Genomic DNA, 17,835 nt, shown 5'->3' on the forward strand with positions numbered 1-17,835 from the left:
ACACAGCCACCATTATCAGGAAGAAGGGGAGATGGCAGTGATGACAGTGGTGTGGAGCTGGAGAGGAAAGAACTGACAGTCACAAGTAAGCAAAGAGGGGGTGAGCACCTCCTGACACTCCTGATCAAGTTAATAGCAATTTATTCAGAAAGCGACTCCCTCACTATGATGCTAACAGTCCTCCCATCTGTGAGGTGTGTTCCCTGCACAGCCCCATACCCCCATGCCTTCTGACACCCCCCCCCCACTTCCCACCCCAGGGCAAATAAAAGAGTTCTGTGCCCCCTGCACAGCCCGCTGTCTCTGCTGTGCCCACCAATCCCCCTTGTAGTGTTGGAGATAGTGGGATGTTCAGGAGACAAGAGTGCTGGCAGATCGGATGGTCAGAATGACCAGGCAAAGGATTGGTAAATTTGACTGTCGTGTTTATCAATCCTTTGGCTGTCTTAAATGAACATCATAGTGATCAACTGTTGTTCATTAATAAATAATGAGACAGCAAAAATGAATAGTCTTTCATGTTTACCTAATCTTTCTTTTTGGAAATTAACAGGAGGCCCTTTGTACAGAGAAATGTGTGAGTGCAGCTGCACATGCATAAAAGAAAAAGAATGAGGACTCGGGTTGATTTACCAAAGGAAAATAGACTGTGCACTTTGCAAAGTGCAGTTGCACTCTGTAAGAGCAGTTATTCCAAAACTTACTAAATGAGCAGAAGTTCTGCTGACTTCCATCATCCAAACACGTACAAGAAAAAAATGCCTTTTATTTTTGTTTGCATGTGATTTGGTATTTTTTGCAAAGTGAAGCTTTACCTCACAGCCTATTTGACTTTAGTAAATCAACCTCTAAGTGTCACTTTTGCCTGGTGCTTTGTTTTTTTGCTATCAGCATGAATCACTTCTGACAAGTTTTCCTTACACCAAGGGAAAAAAGTTGACAGGGAGGGATCTCCAGCTGATTGATAGCCTCAGCTCAGTTCCTGTGTGCTGTGTGGAGGGTGGCCTTTCCATTCCCTCCAATCAGCTCTCAGAGCTCTTGTTATTGAGCTCTACAGAGTGTAAATTCAGCTCCCCGTCCCCTTTTTTCTGAACTCTCAGAAAAGCTTTATGTTTCAGCTCTTTGAACAGATTTAGAGAGGAGAGGGCTGCAAATAGATAGGTATACAGAGAAGAGATTAAGTGGGCATATGATCAATGTGTATAAATACATAAGTGGTCAATATAGTGAACTTGGTGTTGAGTTATTCACTTTAAGGTCATCACAGAATACAAAGGGGTACTATTTATGTCTAGAGTAAAAGAGATTTACTCTTCACAATAAGAGCTGTGAACATGTGGGATAATTGCCCTCAAGAGCTGGTTCTGGCTAGCTCAAAAGCTTGCTTTAAAAAAGGCCTGGATTCTTTCCTAAGTATACATAATATAACTGGATACTAACATTTATAGGTAAAATTGATCCAGGGAATATCTGATTGCCTCCCGGGGGATCAGGAAGGAATAGTTTTCTGGATCAAATTGAATCATGCTTTGCTGGGGCTTTTTACCTTCCTCTGGATCAACTGTGGGTAAAGGGTTGTGTATATGGGATTGTATGATATACGGTATATTTATTCCCCCTTTTATAGTTTGAACTAGATGGGCTGTCTTTTTTCAACCTGACTAACTATGTATAACTATATGTAGGAGGATTTGTTTAATCTCTATGTATCACCTGAGGCCAGTGGGCCTCTGGGTATATCACCAGGTGTATGTAATGTTTTACAACCACCTTATAGAGGAAATATATTCACCCTTAGCTATGCAATGCAATTTTAACAACTTTTGCCTGGTTGTTTTTAAGTTTGGGATCTTCAACCTTTTTTATTGGCTGTTCTGGGCTGACTTAACTCCCATGCATACACTTTTTAGACCCCCCAGACACTAAATCCAAAGAAATCTCATTTTTTTTTCAAAATTTTTTTCAATAATTGGCTCTCTATCAAAAAATTACAATTTTTAAAAACTTTTTTTGTGTGATTAATAGTCCCTGGGGCATGACCCAGAACCCTAGGCACTTTTTAGGGGCATTTATTGGGTTTTAGGGCTTCAAAGTGGTGCTTTTTGATTACCAAAGTTCGGGTCTCATTGATTTCAATGGGGTCCTGAAATCCGGGCCAAACTTTCGGGAAGTTCGGGTGTTCTGGTCGAACCGAACTTTTGAAAAGTTCGATCATGAGTCAGTCAACAGTAGTGAATTTAAATATGCTTGGGGCAAACATAGATCTATGCTCAGAAAATAAGGTTTAAAAGAAAAGATGATAATTTGATGGATCACTTTCTGATATCAACCACATTTGCGTCTGTGTTTCTAATTGTGAATTATTTCTGAGCAATATTTCATATTTACCTGACTTAAAAATGGAAAATATTTAATCTTTTCTCGCCCAGATCATGCCATATAAACACAACAGATAACACAATATAAAAATGTTACAAAGACAACATAGGAGCAACAAAGAGGCAAAGGCAAAAAACGTTACCTTTAAGTCCATCTTACCAGAAAATAAGATGTCAAGAGAAAGATGTGTTTTACCAATAGGAAATGGAGTTGATAATATTGATTTCCTGTCTGTTTCAGAACAATTTATTCTTAAGACACGAGAGCTCTGCATGTCTTAAGAATATATTTTTCTATTTTTTTGTGCAAACTATTAAATTAAAAGCATATTAAAGTAATGCTTCTGTGCTGACATTTGAATATTTCAATATTTCAATTGAATATTTTTGTAGTTGTTTTGTGAGAGCTACAAAAATGCATAACTGTATATGTAGCTACATTGTACATTGTAGTAGAAAATGTTTTATATATTTCAAAAAGGATATTTAACAATTAAAGAAAGACAAAAGTATTATGGGTGACTTTCTTGGCAGGTAAAACGGGTTCACCCAAGGCATGGGACCTAACTGACAACTTGGTTTTTACCAGAGCATGAATCAGAGTATATCTACTCTGTAGAGACAAGGTGTGAGTTAATGGGAGGTCAAACATCCAAGCTTAGGTCAAGACAGATGGCAGGCAGCAGGCAAGAGAGTAGTCAGTGTCCAGGCAGAGGTTGAGGCAGGTAGCAGGTTGACAGAATAGTTGGTGTCAAGGCAAAGGATGAGCAAGGTAGCAGGTAAGAGAATAACAGCAACAGTAAGAGTCTGAAATGAGGGCAGGAAACGTGACCAGGGTCAGGCGATTAAGGTCAGCAACAAGAGCAGCTTGGACAATGGTAATCAAACAAACAATGTAGCTGTCAGAAGCATACAGCACCAGCCACCAAAAACGAAGATGTTTAAATACCCTTCAAGTCCTGTGAGCAAGCCCAGAGCAGGAAGAAATATAATGCATACTAATGCATGTGAACCAATGCACATGCAGGCTGACATGTCCATCCAGCCATTGTTTAAAGGTTATGGGCTGGCACACACATGCTGCACATGGACAAGATGGATCAAGTAATCAAGCCCCTGGTTTTGACGCAAACTCTGAAGTTTCGGTAACACAGTTACAATGTAAATGATAAACATTCATAGAAAACGCAAAACTGAAAATATTTATTCAGCCCAGTACATTTATATTACATTATATTTTGTGGGAGTACAGGCTCCCACAAAATGGGAATGGTAGTGTACATAATAGAACCTGCACACATGTAAAAGTAAAATCCACAGATACCTTATAGAAAATGAATGGGTGCTGTAACTATAATAGCAGGGTTTCCTCATGAAGCCCAAAAACAATAACAGTGTATATAATGAAAGAGAGCACACTATAAAGTTATATTTCAATTCACGTATGTTATTTCGATATTCTGGATGCAACTTGAATATTAGGCACTAGATGTCACTCTGCACCAACATATAGAAGGAATATGAGGCTAAAATACGTTTCTCTGCTGCTGATTCTAAATATCTGTGTAACGACATCAGCCATGCTGGATTCTTTTTTTTTCTGACGTGGATCTTCAGTAAATGTGAATGCCATCGTTACTGGAAAAATTACTATCTTCAGCTTCAGTTATTCTAAGATATGTCCAAAACAAATCTGGCATATCAAGGGAAAATCAGATTGATTCATATTTTGCTGCTCCAAATGTCCTGGGATGTGGCCCTGAGTCAGCTGCATTATATCATTCCAGAGGAATCCATACATGGCACGTTTGTTGGAAGAATTGCACAGGATCTGGGACTGGATTTAGGTGAGATTAATTCAAGAATGTTACGTGTTGTCTCTAGAGATGAGAAGGAATATTTCCAGGTGAATCTGCAAAATGGAATTCTGTTTGTTAAAGAGACTTTAGACAGAGAGCTGCTTTGTCCAGGCATACAGTTGTGCATTATTGCTCTGCAGGTTATAGTGGATAAACCTGTGCAGATGTATAGAGTAGATGTAGAGATAGAAGATATAAATGACAATAGACCAGTATTTCCATCCTCTGTGAGTAACCTTGTAATTTCAGAACTAATGCCTGCAGGATCTCGTTTTCATGTAGAAGGAGCAGTTGACCCAGATCTTGGAACAAATGCTATTACAAATTATGAGCTCAGTGCCAATGATTATTTTGCACTGGATTTCCAGAAATATATGAATCAGATCAGATCATTAGAACTTGTTTTAAAGAAATATCTAGACAGAGAAAAGCAGTCTGTTCACAATCTCACACTTACAGCTTATGATGGTGGTAAGCCAAGATTAAGTGGAACATGTGAAATCATTATCACAGTGGAAGATGTTAATGACAATGCTCCAACATTTAATCAGCCATTTTATCAAGCTAGTGTGATTGAAAATGCTCCTAAAGGGTCTTTAGTAATAAAAATAAATGCCACAGATTTAGACCAGGGAAAAAATGGAGACTTATTGTATACATTTAGTAAAACAGGAAAGGAAGATATAAACAGAGTGTTTAGTTTAGACAAGCGTACAGGGGAAATTGAAGTAATTGGAGAAGTAGATTTCGAGCAGGCACAAATGTATGAAGTGCAAATAGACGCTGTTGATAATGGGGATGTCCAGTTAGTTGGACATTGTAAAGTTCTAGTGACTGTTGTAGATGTCAATGACAATCCACCTGAGATGACAGTAACTTCACTCGCTGTATCTGTTCCTGAGGATTCACCACAAGGAACAACTGTTGCCATCATAAGTGTACATGACCAAGATTCAGGATTAAATGGAAAAGTTAGCTGTAACATTGTGGGTTCTTCACCTTTCAAAATAAACCCTGCTTTCAAGGGAGATTTTTCCATAACTGTGAATGGAAAGTTGGATCGAGAAGTAAATTCTCAGTATGAAGTTGTAATTGTAGCAAGAGATGAGGGAACACCACCACTGTCAGTTTCAGAGACTCTTAAAATTGATATTAGTGATGTGAATGATAACGCCCCATCGTTTCAAAAATTGCATGATACAATTTTTATCAAAGAAAACAATCCTCCAGGATCTCATGTATATACAGCCTCAGCATCTGACCCAGATATTGGACAGAATTCCTTCATCACATATTCTATTAGTGACATCACTGTTGATGGGGTTCCCATATCTTCCTATGTCTCAATCAACCCAGAAAATGGAAAAGTATTTGCTTTAATTTCATTTGACCATGAACGAGTGACCTATTTCCAGTGTCATATAAAAGCAATGGATGCTGGTTTACCACCACTTAACTCAAACCTTACTCTGAATATTTTCATAGAAGATATAAATGACAATACTCCTACGTTCATGCCACTTTTTCCTTTGTTGGAATTAAAAATTTCAAAGTCAATTCAGCCTGGTCAGTTGGTTACTAAAGTGAGAGCAGTAGATATTGACTCAGGATACAATGCTTTTATATCATATCATTTTAAGGATCTCTCAGGAAAAACTCCATTTATTATAACTCCACACACAGGAGAAATTGGATTAAAACACCCATTTACAGATTTAGATGAAGTACATAGACTTATAGTGGTGGCTCGGGACCATGGAGAGCCAGCCATGACAGCAGTAACAGAAATTGTAATCTCCTTGGTGGATTCTGGAGTAGAAACTCTGTATGATAATCAGGAATCCAAAGGAATTACTGAAGAATTTACTGAAGCAAATATTTACCTTGTTGTTGCCATCTGTATAATATCAAGTGTATTTCTCATTACATTAATTGCCTTCACTGTTTTAAGATGGCAAAAATGCAGAGATGAAGTGAATGACCTGAAGGAGAATTACAAGATTTGCACAAACACTGGAGGTAGTTGGGTGTACTCCCAACAAACTCAGTACAGAGTATGTTCAAACTCATTACAACGAAAGAGTGACTTAATAGTTTTCACTCCAAATAACTCCCAAATGCCAAACATCGGAGAAAATGGAAACCAACCAGGAGCCTTGCTAAATCCATCATATCAGGTAAGTTTGAACAGAAATATTACCCACTCTACTGTTCATAAAAGTTAAATATCAAGTTTCAAGTTTACCTTTTTTTTTTTTTTTACAAAAAGCCAGTGACAATAAGCTGTAAGCCAAAGAGCCCACAGAACTTAACATCTTATCATAGTGGAAATTATAGGTTTATTTTTTATTTCCTGAAAAATGCTTCTTTGATTAAAACCTGATGGTAGTGGAAGAAGCCTTTACTAGCATTAGCTTCAGGTAAGGGGATTCTCACTATGAGAATTGTTGGCCTCTTAAAATCTAGTTCACACATTTTATTTTTTTTTCAGTTTTTTGGGTGCATACTAGAGTTTTTTTTTTTTTTTTGAAAGCTGGTGTTATGCTATTACAAAATGTGACTTTATTTTGGTTACAGATGTCTCGATCCAGTAAAGGTTAATTTAATTATTAGGTACTTAATATTCATGGGTAGATGTAGTAAACTTTGAGCATATTGAGGTTGATTTATTAAAACTGAGGAGTGCAAAATCTGGTGCAGCTTTGTATGGTAGCCAATCAGCTCCTAACACCAGCTTGCTCAATTAAGCTTTGACAAAAAAAATGGATCTGACTGGATTCTATGTAGAGCCGCATCAGATTTTGCACTCTCCACTTTTAGTAAATCAACCCCATTATGTCTATAATAAATGAGTTGAAAGAATGAAGAATTAACACATTTAATTAGAACATGACTGTTCTAATTATGAATTACTGTTATAACAGTAATTGATTGAACATGCTCTACAACAAGATTTATATGGTCTGTATTACTAAATAAGCTTAAAATATTAACTCAAAAAGGTGCATAAATATTTATTTCTAATATCCAATCATGTGAAAAGCAAATTCCTGTTCTTTTTGAATAGTCAAATAGGTGTTTTTGTATTACTTGAATAACTGAAGTGAATTTAAAAAATCCAATGTTTTGAGGGAAAATTCTGAACTTTCTCAGTAAATCCGCCTCATTTTGTAAAACTGTATGATTACCTCTCTTTTTACATTTCAACCTCTTTGCCATATAATTTAAATTTAGCTATTAGTTCAGTCTTAAAAACATCTATACACTACACGAATACCAATTTACCAAGTAGTTATTTACATAAGTTTTTTTTATCTCACATTAATAATCTCATTATATGTTAAATTTACAGTACATACTCTAAATAAATATTGCATTAGTAATTATTATTTTTTCATGCAAAATAGCTTTTTGTTCTAAACAAGTTTCACATTTTCAAACAAGTTTTTATTAATTAGTCAGTACTTTCACTTCAAATGGCAACTTTTGTTTTCTTAATAGATCCTTACAGTTAATGCTAGTTAAAGTTGGTGATATTCTCAGGCGCAAAATACCATGCAATATTTTTAGAAATTGACTTTTGGATACAAAATGCAGCAAAAATGTAATGCATGTAAAAAAAAAAACCTTTATTTAATTAACAAATAAAGCATATTAATGAAAAGATAATTTAGGTTATGCTTTAGAAAATCATTTCAAAGTATTTTTTGCCACAATGTATTGTAGTGCTTAGGGAGTAACTCCACTTTTGTTGAGAAAAAAATCACCCTCTGGGTTATCACTGTACAGTACATTGAAGGAGTTTTAACAAACTTTAACCAGTTCTGGACCGGAAGGATTTGCCCCCTTAATGACCAGGTTATTATTTGTGATTCGGCACTGCATTATTTTAATGGACAACTGCGTGGTCGTGTGACACTGTACCTAAACAAAATTGATGTTCTTTTTTTCCCACAAATAGAGCTTTCCTTTGGTGGTATTTGATCACCTCTGCGATTTGTATTTTTTGCGCTATAAACAAAAAAGAGCGACAATTCTGAATAAAAAAGACAATATTTTTCACATTCTGCTATATAACATTCCCCCCCCAAAAAATGTAAAAATCTAATATTTTAACATTTTAGGCCAATTTGGTCTGCACAAAAGTTATTGCGTCTACTGACTATGGGAAAGATTTATGTCATTTGTTTTTTACTAGTAATGGCAGCGATCTGCGATTTTTAGTGGGACTGCAACATTGCGGCAGACAGATCGCACCCCTAACTGACATTGTTGACACTTTTGGGGGGACCAGTGACATTACTACAGCAATCAGTGCTAAAAATATGTACTGTTACTGTAATAATGACACTGGCAGGGAAGGGGTTAACACAGTGGGTGATCAAGGGATTAAATGTAAGCCTAGGGGAGTGATTCTAACTGTATGGGGGTTGGGCTTTTGAAATGATCAAAGAGACCTGTGATTCTACATAGAAGGATCCCAGGCGCTCTGTGATCATTCCAGAGAGAAGAACGGTCAGCTGTGCTTACAATAGCTGACCGCCCTTCTCTCTCTCAGCAGGTAACAATCGCGGGTGCCTGGCAGAATTTGGAGCTGCTGGCCCCATGCATCGGAGTCCCCACTGCCGAGTGGGGGCGGAAGCGTGCCACCGGCGGCACATGCTCGTCCCCTAGCTGCAGGCGTGCGACCGACATACAGCTACGTTGGTTCATGCAGGAGGGGCTTCCTGCTTCAGTAAATCTGTGGTGGGCTGTCCTTAAGTGGTTAAAGCAGATTCCTACATTTTTGTTGCTGTAAAGAAAAAGCTCTTTGTTTTACCAAACTGATTACATACTCATTCTAAATGGCTAGTGACTAGTTCATTAAAATCACCCGATGCACATCCTGCAACTTTCCTTATTACAACATAGAATCTGCATCCCTTTTAAAGTGATTAATGCTTGGAAAGTATCTCACCAAAACTTACATTTCAATTGCAAGGGGTGCCTTAAATATGATTGGTATCTTAAACAGACTTTTTGGAAAGTCAGTGACCAATCACACAAGCAGGAAATTATATCTTTGGACTTGTTCTGTACACCAATTGTGTACAGAACAAATCCAGATTACAATATTGCATTGAATTTTACATACAATTACAGTGCTGCAGATTGAAAAGGAAAGGTCATGTTATTAAGAGCAAATTACAATATGGCTTGCGTTGAAATTGTATATGCTATACTATGTTTTTAATTGCTATTTTTTCTCACTTCCTGTGCAAAAATCACAAAAATGTTGCAATAGGTTCTTTGGGTTCCAATCACTTATAGCCGTTGGAAGATTAACTGTTAGCTCCTTAGGAATAGATATAGATGTTTTCAATGTTTCAATGTTCTTCATAAAATATAATAAACAGTTTGCACTAGGTAAATGAGTAAATAAACACATACATACTATATTAAAGCTTCAGTTGAGAAATCTAGTAAATCTGATTTACTCCCAAGACATCCAGATATAATTTAAATAATTGACCCCATGTGTAGTTTGTTCTACACACACAGTATTTGGATATATTTGTATCCATATTAGAACCCTAATTTCTTCCAAGTATGTCTATTGATGATGATGATAATGATAAAGATGATAATGATGATGATGATGAAGGTGATGACAATGGTGATATGGCACTAACATTATAAGTAAAAGTATGATATAATGAGTTAGTAATGAAACAATCTAACTCTTTATTTCAAGTACAAAAAAAGAAAACACATTTTTCCAAGCATGTCTTTCTATCTGTATTAATAGTTCTGATACACTTATCTTTTGACCTTCATATTTATTTTCAGTTTATTACCTGATTCAGGTGTAAACTAGTTTTATTTTTAATAAAAAAAAACTAAAGTCTAATTATTAATCATCATCATCATCATCGTCATCCTGCAGAGAACAAGTATAGGGAAATCATCCTCAATGTTATTAGCAATGCAATTATCTATAAATATGTCTTAATTTGTGATAATACAGAAAAGCAGATAAGGCAGAGTGGGAATCTATGACTAAGGATCCAATGTATTTTCTTTTGAGCAATGCTTTTTTTCCACCATCATGAAAATTTGGTAGGCCCTGTATTTTATTTATAAAAGTCAATGTACAGTGTTTTCTCGATTCAATGTTTTTTTTTAATTAATGATATCCACTTTGGGAGATTTTACTATGATCAGTTCTTTAGATGTTTTCTCTTATTCATTTTATTATGATGAGTATCAGATAAGCACTACCCTACACTAACAAATAAATCATTTGGTAGTAGTTTTGTGTACTAATCTATAATATTTCTCTTAACTTAGGTACATTGAAATTTGTATAAAATCCACTGATGGACTTGTAGAAATATTTATGTTTATTGCTGAAGGTTTCTGCAAACAACCACATAGATTAATATTAATTGTATATATATATATATATATATATATATATATATATATATATATATATAGAGATAGATAGATAGATAGATAGATAGATAGATAGATAGATAGATAGATAGATAGATAGATAGATAGATATAGATATAGTATATATATATATATATATATTTATTTATTTATTGCCATTTTTCACACTGGCGGCAATCTGCAAATTTGTTTTTGCAGGACTGTGACATTGCGGCGGACAGATCAGACCCTTGACTGACATTTTTGACACTTTTGGTGTACCAGTGACATTACTACAGTAATCAGTGCTATACATATGCACTGTTACTGTAAAAATGACACTGACAGGGAAGGGGTTAACTTTATTAGTGATCAGTGGGATAAATGTATCCCTAGGGGTGTGTTTCTAACTGTGGGGGGGGCGTGGCTAGTGATGTAACCACATAGACATACGATCCTAGATAGCAGGATCGTGTAGTCTCTGCAGTTAGATCAGGGAGAATGTCAGGCGGCTTTGTTTACATCAGCCGCCTGCCTTTCTCCCTCTCCAGCGGGAGATCGCGGGTGACCGGCGGACACCGGAGCTGCCGGTCACTCGCGCGGGGATGTCAGGGAACGAGCGGGGGCGGGAGCACGCCTTCGGCGGCGCACGCTCGCCCCCTTGAGGCTCCTGGGCGAGCAATGTAGCCCTACGTCGGTTTGCCCAGGAGAGCCAGGCTGCCGCAGTAAATAGTCATGCGGCGGTCGGCAAGTGGTTAAAGTGAAAAACTTTGCATCAGTTTTACTATATGAAAGATGTATGTATTTGTACATGGTTAACATATCCCCACTTAAATTCTTCTTCTCAAGGGAAAATAAATTAAGGTAATTTAATCTCTCAGCTGCGATTTTCCATATACTTGATCAATTATGATCAATTTGATTGTCCTTCTCTGTACTCTGTTCATTTCCTCAATATTTTTTTGGTGAACTGGTATCCTTTTTGTCAAACTGGTAAAACAGGAGATGGCAATATTGAACTTTGATGACTTGGGAATTAGTGAATTAAAATGGACTGGAATGGGCAAATTCCACTCAAATGACTACTATATCTACTACTGTGGACAAGAATCTCTCAGAAGAAATGGTGTAGCCCTCATAGCCAACAAAAGAGTTAGAAAGCAGTACTGGGGTGCAATCCCAAAAATTACAGGATGAGCTAAATCTGTATCCAAGGCAAACCACTCAACATCACAATAATACACGTTTATGAACCAACCTCTGATGCTGAAGAAGCTGACATTGACTGCTTTTATAAAGATCTACAATAACTTTTAGAACTAACTCCAAAAAAAGATATCCTTCTCATAATAAGAGATTGGAATGATAAAGTAGGAATTCAAAGCATATCCGGAATAACAGGTATACATGGCTTGGAGTACAAAATGAAGCAGAACAAAGGCTAATAGAGTTTTGTCAAAAGAAAACACTGGTAATAACAAACACTCTTTTCCAACAACCAAAGTGGCGACTCTACACATGGACATCACCAGATGGTCAACACAAAGATCGGATCAATTATATTCTCTACAGCCAAAGATAGAGAAGCTCTATACAGTCAGTCATAACATGACTTGGAGTGGACTGTGGCTCAGACCATGAGCTTCTCTTGACAAAATGCAGGCTTAAATTGAAGAAAGTAGGAAACACCACTAGACATTTCAGATAACATCTAAATCAGATCCCTCAAGTGAGTGAATGCTCAGTAGAGGTGATGAACAGATTTAAGGGATTAGATCTGATAGACAGAGTGCCTCAGGAACTATGGAATAAAGTGTGTAACATCATACAAGACGCAGCAATAAAAACCATCCCAAAGAAGAAGAAATGCAAGAAAGCAAAGTGGCTGTCTGATGAAGCCATATAAATAGTAAAAGGGTGGGGGGTACTGCGCTTCTGGGTTGATAGTGCATGAACTGTGCTCAGTATAAATGCCTGTCACAATGGATGAAGGGAACTAAAACATGTGTGGGTGGTTTATATAAATAAGGTGCTATATAAAAAAATGCAAAATTAATCCGTACTCAAATAAATAGTCTCACAGTGCTAAAATACTGACAAGGCACTCTAAAAAATATATAAATAGATAAGAGAATATAAAACCACTTATAGTGCTGATAAATAATACTGAAGAAGCCACGTGATGCGGAAGTGGCGTAACGCGTATGGACGCTCGGACCGGAAGTGACACACACTGCGGAAGTGAGGACTGCTATCCCACTCCGATACTATTATATGCGCTTGTCTTGTTCAACAAATGTGAGTTTTTTTAACCTTATTTAAATAAAGCACCCCTTTCCATGACATACTTGCACTATTTCGAGCCTTTGTTTTGAGATCCACTGGGACCGCTGGGAGCCTGGAGAGGGAGTAGGGAGCCAACCCACCCGCAGCAGCCCAGATATCTGGCCCTAGTGGAGCACGGAACAGGATTGGAGAGAGCCCCCTGGATAAACTATAAGGCCTTTACCCTTAGACCTTGAGGTGAGCTGCTAGGACACTTAGAGGGGTTGAGGAGAAGCACCCCACCACCCTAAGCACGGTGTTAGGTGAAGGAGCATCACCTGTGGAATTTCCCCCACTTGAACACTTACTTTAACCATTTTGGAATATATTTCACCCAGATTGCTGTATTTTTGTGGAGCACAGAGGACACTTTAATTTTGCCTATATATATTTGTTCACATTTGTATATGCACCTGAGCACTTTATCTGTCACTATTGCATTATCAGCAATTCTCTAATTATATTCTCTTATCTATTTATATATTTTTTAGAGTGCCTTGTCAGTATTTTAGCACTGTGAGACTATTTATTTGAGTACGGATTAATTTTGCATTTTTTTATATAGCACCTTATTTATATAAACCACCCACACATGTTTTAGTTCCCTTCATCCATTGTGACAGGCATTTATACTGAGCACAGTTCATGCACTATCAACCCAGAAGCACAGTACCCCCCACACTTTTATGATTTTGACACTGTATGGTTACCAGTTCTGGTACTAGCAGCATCTGGGATCTATACCAACCCTTTTGAATAGTTCTCCCTAGACAGCGCAGGACTCACCACACTACTCTCTTGACATATAAATAGTAGGAAAGACGAAAATTGGAGATATCAAGGGAAAGTTTTGTGCAAAGATGGGCATTACAATAGAAAAAAACAACAAGGACCTGATAAAAGCAGAGGAAATAATTAAGAGATGGCAAGAATACACATAAAAACTATACAAGAAAGATCTGAATGTCCCATATAACCCCAATGAGGCAGTCACTGACCTTGAACTGGATATGCTGGAGAATGAAGGTAAGTGGGCCTTAGAAAGCATTGCTAATAACAAAGCTAGTGGAAGTGATGGTATCCCAGCTGAGGTATATAAAATCTCAAAAGACGATGCTGCACTCAATATGCCAACACATTTGGAAAACTCAGCAATGGCCACAAGACTGGAAGAGGTCAATTTACATTCCAAATAAGGGAAGCACCAAAGAATGTTCAAACTACCGTACATTTTCACTCATCTCATACGCTAGCAAAGTTATGCTAAAAATTCTACAAGCTAGGCTTCAGCAGCATGTGAACCGAGAGCTACTACTAGTACAAGCTGAATTTTCGAAGAGGTAGAAGAACTAGAGATCAAATTTCCAACATTCACTGGATCATGGAGAAAGCAAGGGAGTGCCAGAAGAATGTCTACCACTGCTTTATTGACTACAGTAAAGCCTTAAAATGTGTGGATCACAACAAGATGTGGCAAATACTGAAAGAAATGGGAATACCAGACCACCTCACCTGTCTTCTGAAAAACCTGTATGCAAGTCAAGAAGCAACAGTTAGAACAGGACATGGAACAACTGACTGGTTCAAAATTGAGAAAGGAGTGTGGCAAGGATGTATATTGTCACCCTACTTATTTAACCTATATGCAGAGTACATCATGCAAAATGCCAGGATCGATGAATCACAAGCCAAAATTAAGATTGCAGGGAATAATATCAACAACCTGAGATATGTGGACGGTACCATGCTAATGGCAAAACGAGTCTCCTAATTAAGGTGAAAGAGGAGAGTGCAAAAGTTGCCCTGAAATTGAACATTGAGAAAACTAAGATCATGGCAACCGGTCCCATCACTACTTGGCAAATGGAAGGAGAAGAAATGGAATCAGTGACAGATTTTATCTTCCTAGACTCCAAGATCACGGCAGACAGTGACTGTAGCCATGAAGTTAAGAGACGCTGGCTTCTTGGGAGGAAAGCAATGGCAGTAGAGACATCACCCTACCTACAAAGTGCCGTATAATCAAAGCTATGGTATTCCCAGTAGTAACCTATGGCTGTGAAAGTTGGAACATAAGGAAGGCTGAATGCTGAAGAATTGATGCTTTTGAACTGTAGTGTTGTAGAAGACTCTTGAAAATCCCTTGGACAGCAAGAAGATCAAACAAGTCAATCCTGGAGGAAATCAACCCTGAATATTTACTGGAAGGACAGATCCTGAAGCTGAAACTCGAATACTTTAGCCACCTAAAGCGAAGAGAGGACTCATTGGAAAAGAACCTGATGCTGGGAAACATGGAAGGAAAAAGGAGAAGAGGATGACAGAAAAAAAGATGGATAGATAGCATCATCGAAACAATGAACATTAAGTTAAGCAAGATCAGGGAGGAAAACAGAAAAGCATGGCGTGCTATGGTTCTTGAGGTCACGAAGTGTCGGATACGACTAAAAGACTGAACAACAACAATGCTTTTTGTGAACTGTATACTATAGATAAGGTCCCTTACTCTCTCTTAAGTGTATACTTCTTTTAATAAAATAAAGAATGTTGCTTGTTTTAGAAATGCAATATGGCATTGCATGCTGGTATTAAGTTTCTGATCTACAAGAACATCCAGATCATTCTCAATTTTTGACTCCCCAAGATGTAACCCCCCCTAGAATGTATGACGCATGTATTGATTTTTTTTTAACAATTTAGCTTGGTTCCAAGCTCTATATAGTTTATAAATAGGTTAAAAAGTAAGAGTCCAACAATGAACCTACACCACTAATAACTTTACTCTTTATTCAGAGTATAGATCATTATTAACTACTCTTTAAATAAATTCTTTAAACCAGTTTTCTATCCATTTACAGGCTGCATTTTGTAATCCTATAGACCTAACTTACACATTAGCTTTGCATCAAACTGTCTTACATGCTTTTTCATTACTTTCACTCCCCCCCCCTCCCTAGATGGGTAGCTCTCCTGGATGTTAGGGGTATAAGTGATATCTAGGGATGCAACCTCTGAGTTTGACCCCCACACATATGCACCTAACTTCAAAATTTTCTTGGTACTGAAACACAAGGCTGGCCTTTCTTTTCTATGCACCCTTTACACTCCCTTTAACTACAGAAATCCAGCTTCCTACTTGATCATTCTGTCTTTCCCTCAACCTTCCACATCAATCCTGCCTATTCAGTGAGCAGAAGACTCCTTTCAAGATTGTAAAGTCTCCTTAGTGTTGCAATTTGCCCTTCCATATCCCTAAATTAAATTTCCAGAAAAACAGTCTGTTCAAATCTTTCACAGCAGTATTAATTTTGGAGCTGTTGCTACATTAATGTATACATGTGACACACTATGCTCTGAGCAAAACCTTTAACCATGCTAGCACTCATCTTCCCAGTAACAATATTTATATTACTTATAGGAAGAGTAAAATGTTACTTACAGGTATAAAGACTCGTTTTATTTCAAATGCCTGTGTTTAAAAATCCATTATACAAATTCCACTTACTTCACAATTCCACATGTTAACACCTAACCACTTCCCATAATAACCAACTAAAATTATGAAAAAGTGCTATTTAAAAACTGACAGAAAATTAGAAAATGTGTTTTAAATGTGGATAGTAAAGATTCCAAAGGGAACACTTATACCAAAATCAGTCACCAAGCAGTCCCGATAAATCAACAAAAGCACAACTCACATGTTTAAAATTGCACTTATACAAATCCCACTTATTTCACTACATTAAATGTGAACAATCTACAAGTTTAGAAATAGAGATGTAAAAAAAAAAAAGATTGTTTTTTTTTTATTGTGGATAGGAGAGATAAAAGTTAATAGGGATGTATATTTTGAACATAATCAAAATACAAACAGAAGCAGTTGATAATCGTGATCTCTCCCTGGTTTGGCAATTTGGAAATTGTCATTATCACTACATGATTAAAAAATAGTTCGCCTTTCATAACATGTTACATGTTATACCCATATTCAGGGTATAAAATGTAACATGTTACAGTATTACTGGCCCCCTGCATCCTCCCACTGACTGTCACAATTTAAAAAAAACGCAGCCATGCGGGCTCCACCTGCCTGGTCGTGTCATATATTCGCAGAGTTCTGTTAATGTGAAAACTACGCTGGCAGTTGGCTTGTAGTTCTCAATGAAATACTAGGGTTGAGCAGTCTAGTAGTTCATCGAGTCTTCCTATCAGTTTGAAACTGCCTGCCTGTACGATGTATGGGCATACAACTTACACTGACAGTCTGTAGGAGTCCTGCATGGCACCCAGGATCTGCTCATCTTGGATGCAATGCTTCCCAGACTCCTACAAAAGAAAAATTGTAAATCCACATTTTTTTTACTTGCAAAATGAACTTATCCTTGAAACCCTACACTGCTGTTCAAATATGTTCCATCTGTTGAATCAGATCATAAATGGCCATCCTAAGGTGATCTCTGGCCAGTATTGAGATTTTGCATAGACCCATGATTGAGTTCTGGGCCTTACTAAGGTCTTCTGCCAAATAGACATAACTTTGACCACTGCAGAGTCTCAGAGGTAAATGTATCTTCTGCAATATTTTTTGAAATTGTGTTTATTTACAGATACCCAGTACTGTTCAATTTTTCCTGGTCTAGTTTGGATCTAGGACGGCATTGTTCCTTGAGCTTATTTCTACTGTTAGTTACATTGAAATGGTAAGGCATGCCAGTTATGATTGGTATGTACTTAGTTTCTACAACCATCATGTTAAAGTGACACTGAATTTAAAGGATTTCCTAGATAATATCTAGAAATGTTAGGTGTGCCTATAAGGTACCCTGAAAGGTTTACCGTTTGTCGTGAAAATATTA

The 17,835-nt window shown here is 37.2% G+C and overlaps 1 protein-coding gene across 12 annotated transcripts in view; it reads left to right on the plus strand.

Moving 5' to 3' along the window:
- LOC309552109 (protocadherin alpha-C2-like) overlaps window positions 1–17,835 on the plus strand; it is a 426,489-nt gene that overhangs the window by 159,993 nt on the left and 248,661 nt on the right. The window contains exon 1 of one of the 12 annotated variants that reach the window (XM_082252898.1): window positions 4,232–6,414. The exons of the other annotated variants lie outside the window; for them this stretch is intronic. Coding sequence (XP_082109024.1) covers window positions 4,243–6,414 — 2,172 coding nt within the window. The 5' untranslated portion in view covers window positions 4,232–4,242. Of the gene's footprint in view, window positions 1–4,231; window positions 6,415–17,835 lie in introns of those variants that run through there. 12 annotated transcript variants of the gene reach the window in all.

This window comes from Pelophylax lessonae, assembly GCF_965119305.1.
Source record: "Pelophylax lessonae genome assembly, chromosome: 4".
Lineage (NCBI taxonomy): Eukaryota > Metazoa > Chordata > Amphibia > Anura > Ranidae > Pelophylax > Pelophylax lessonae.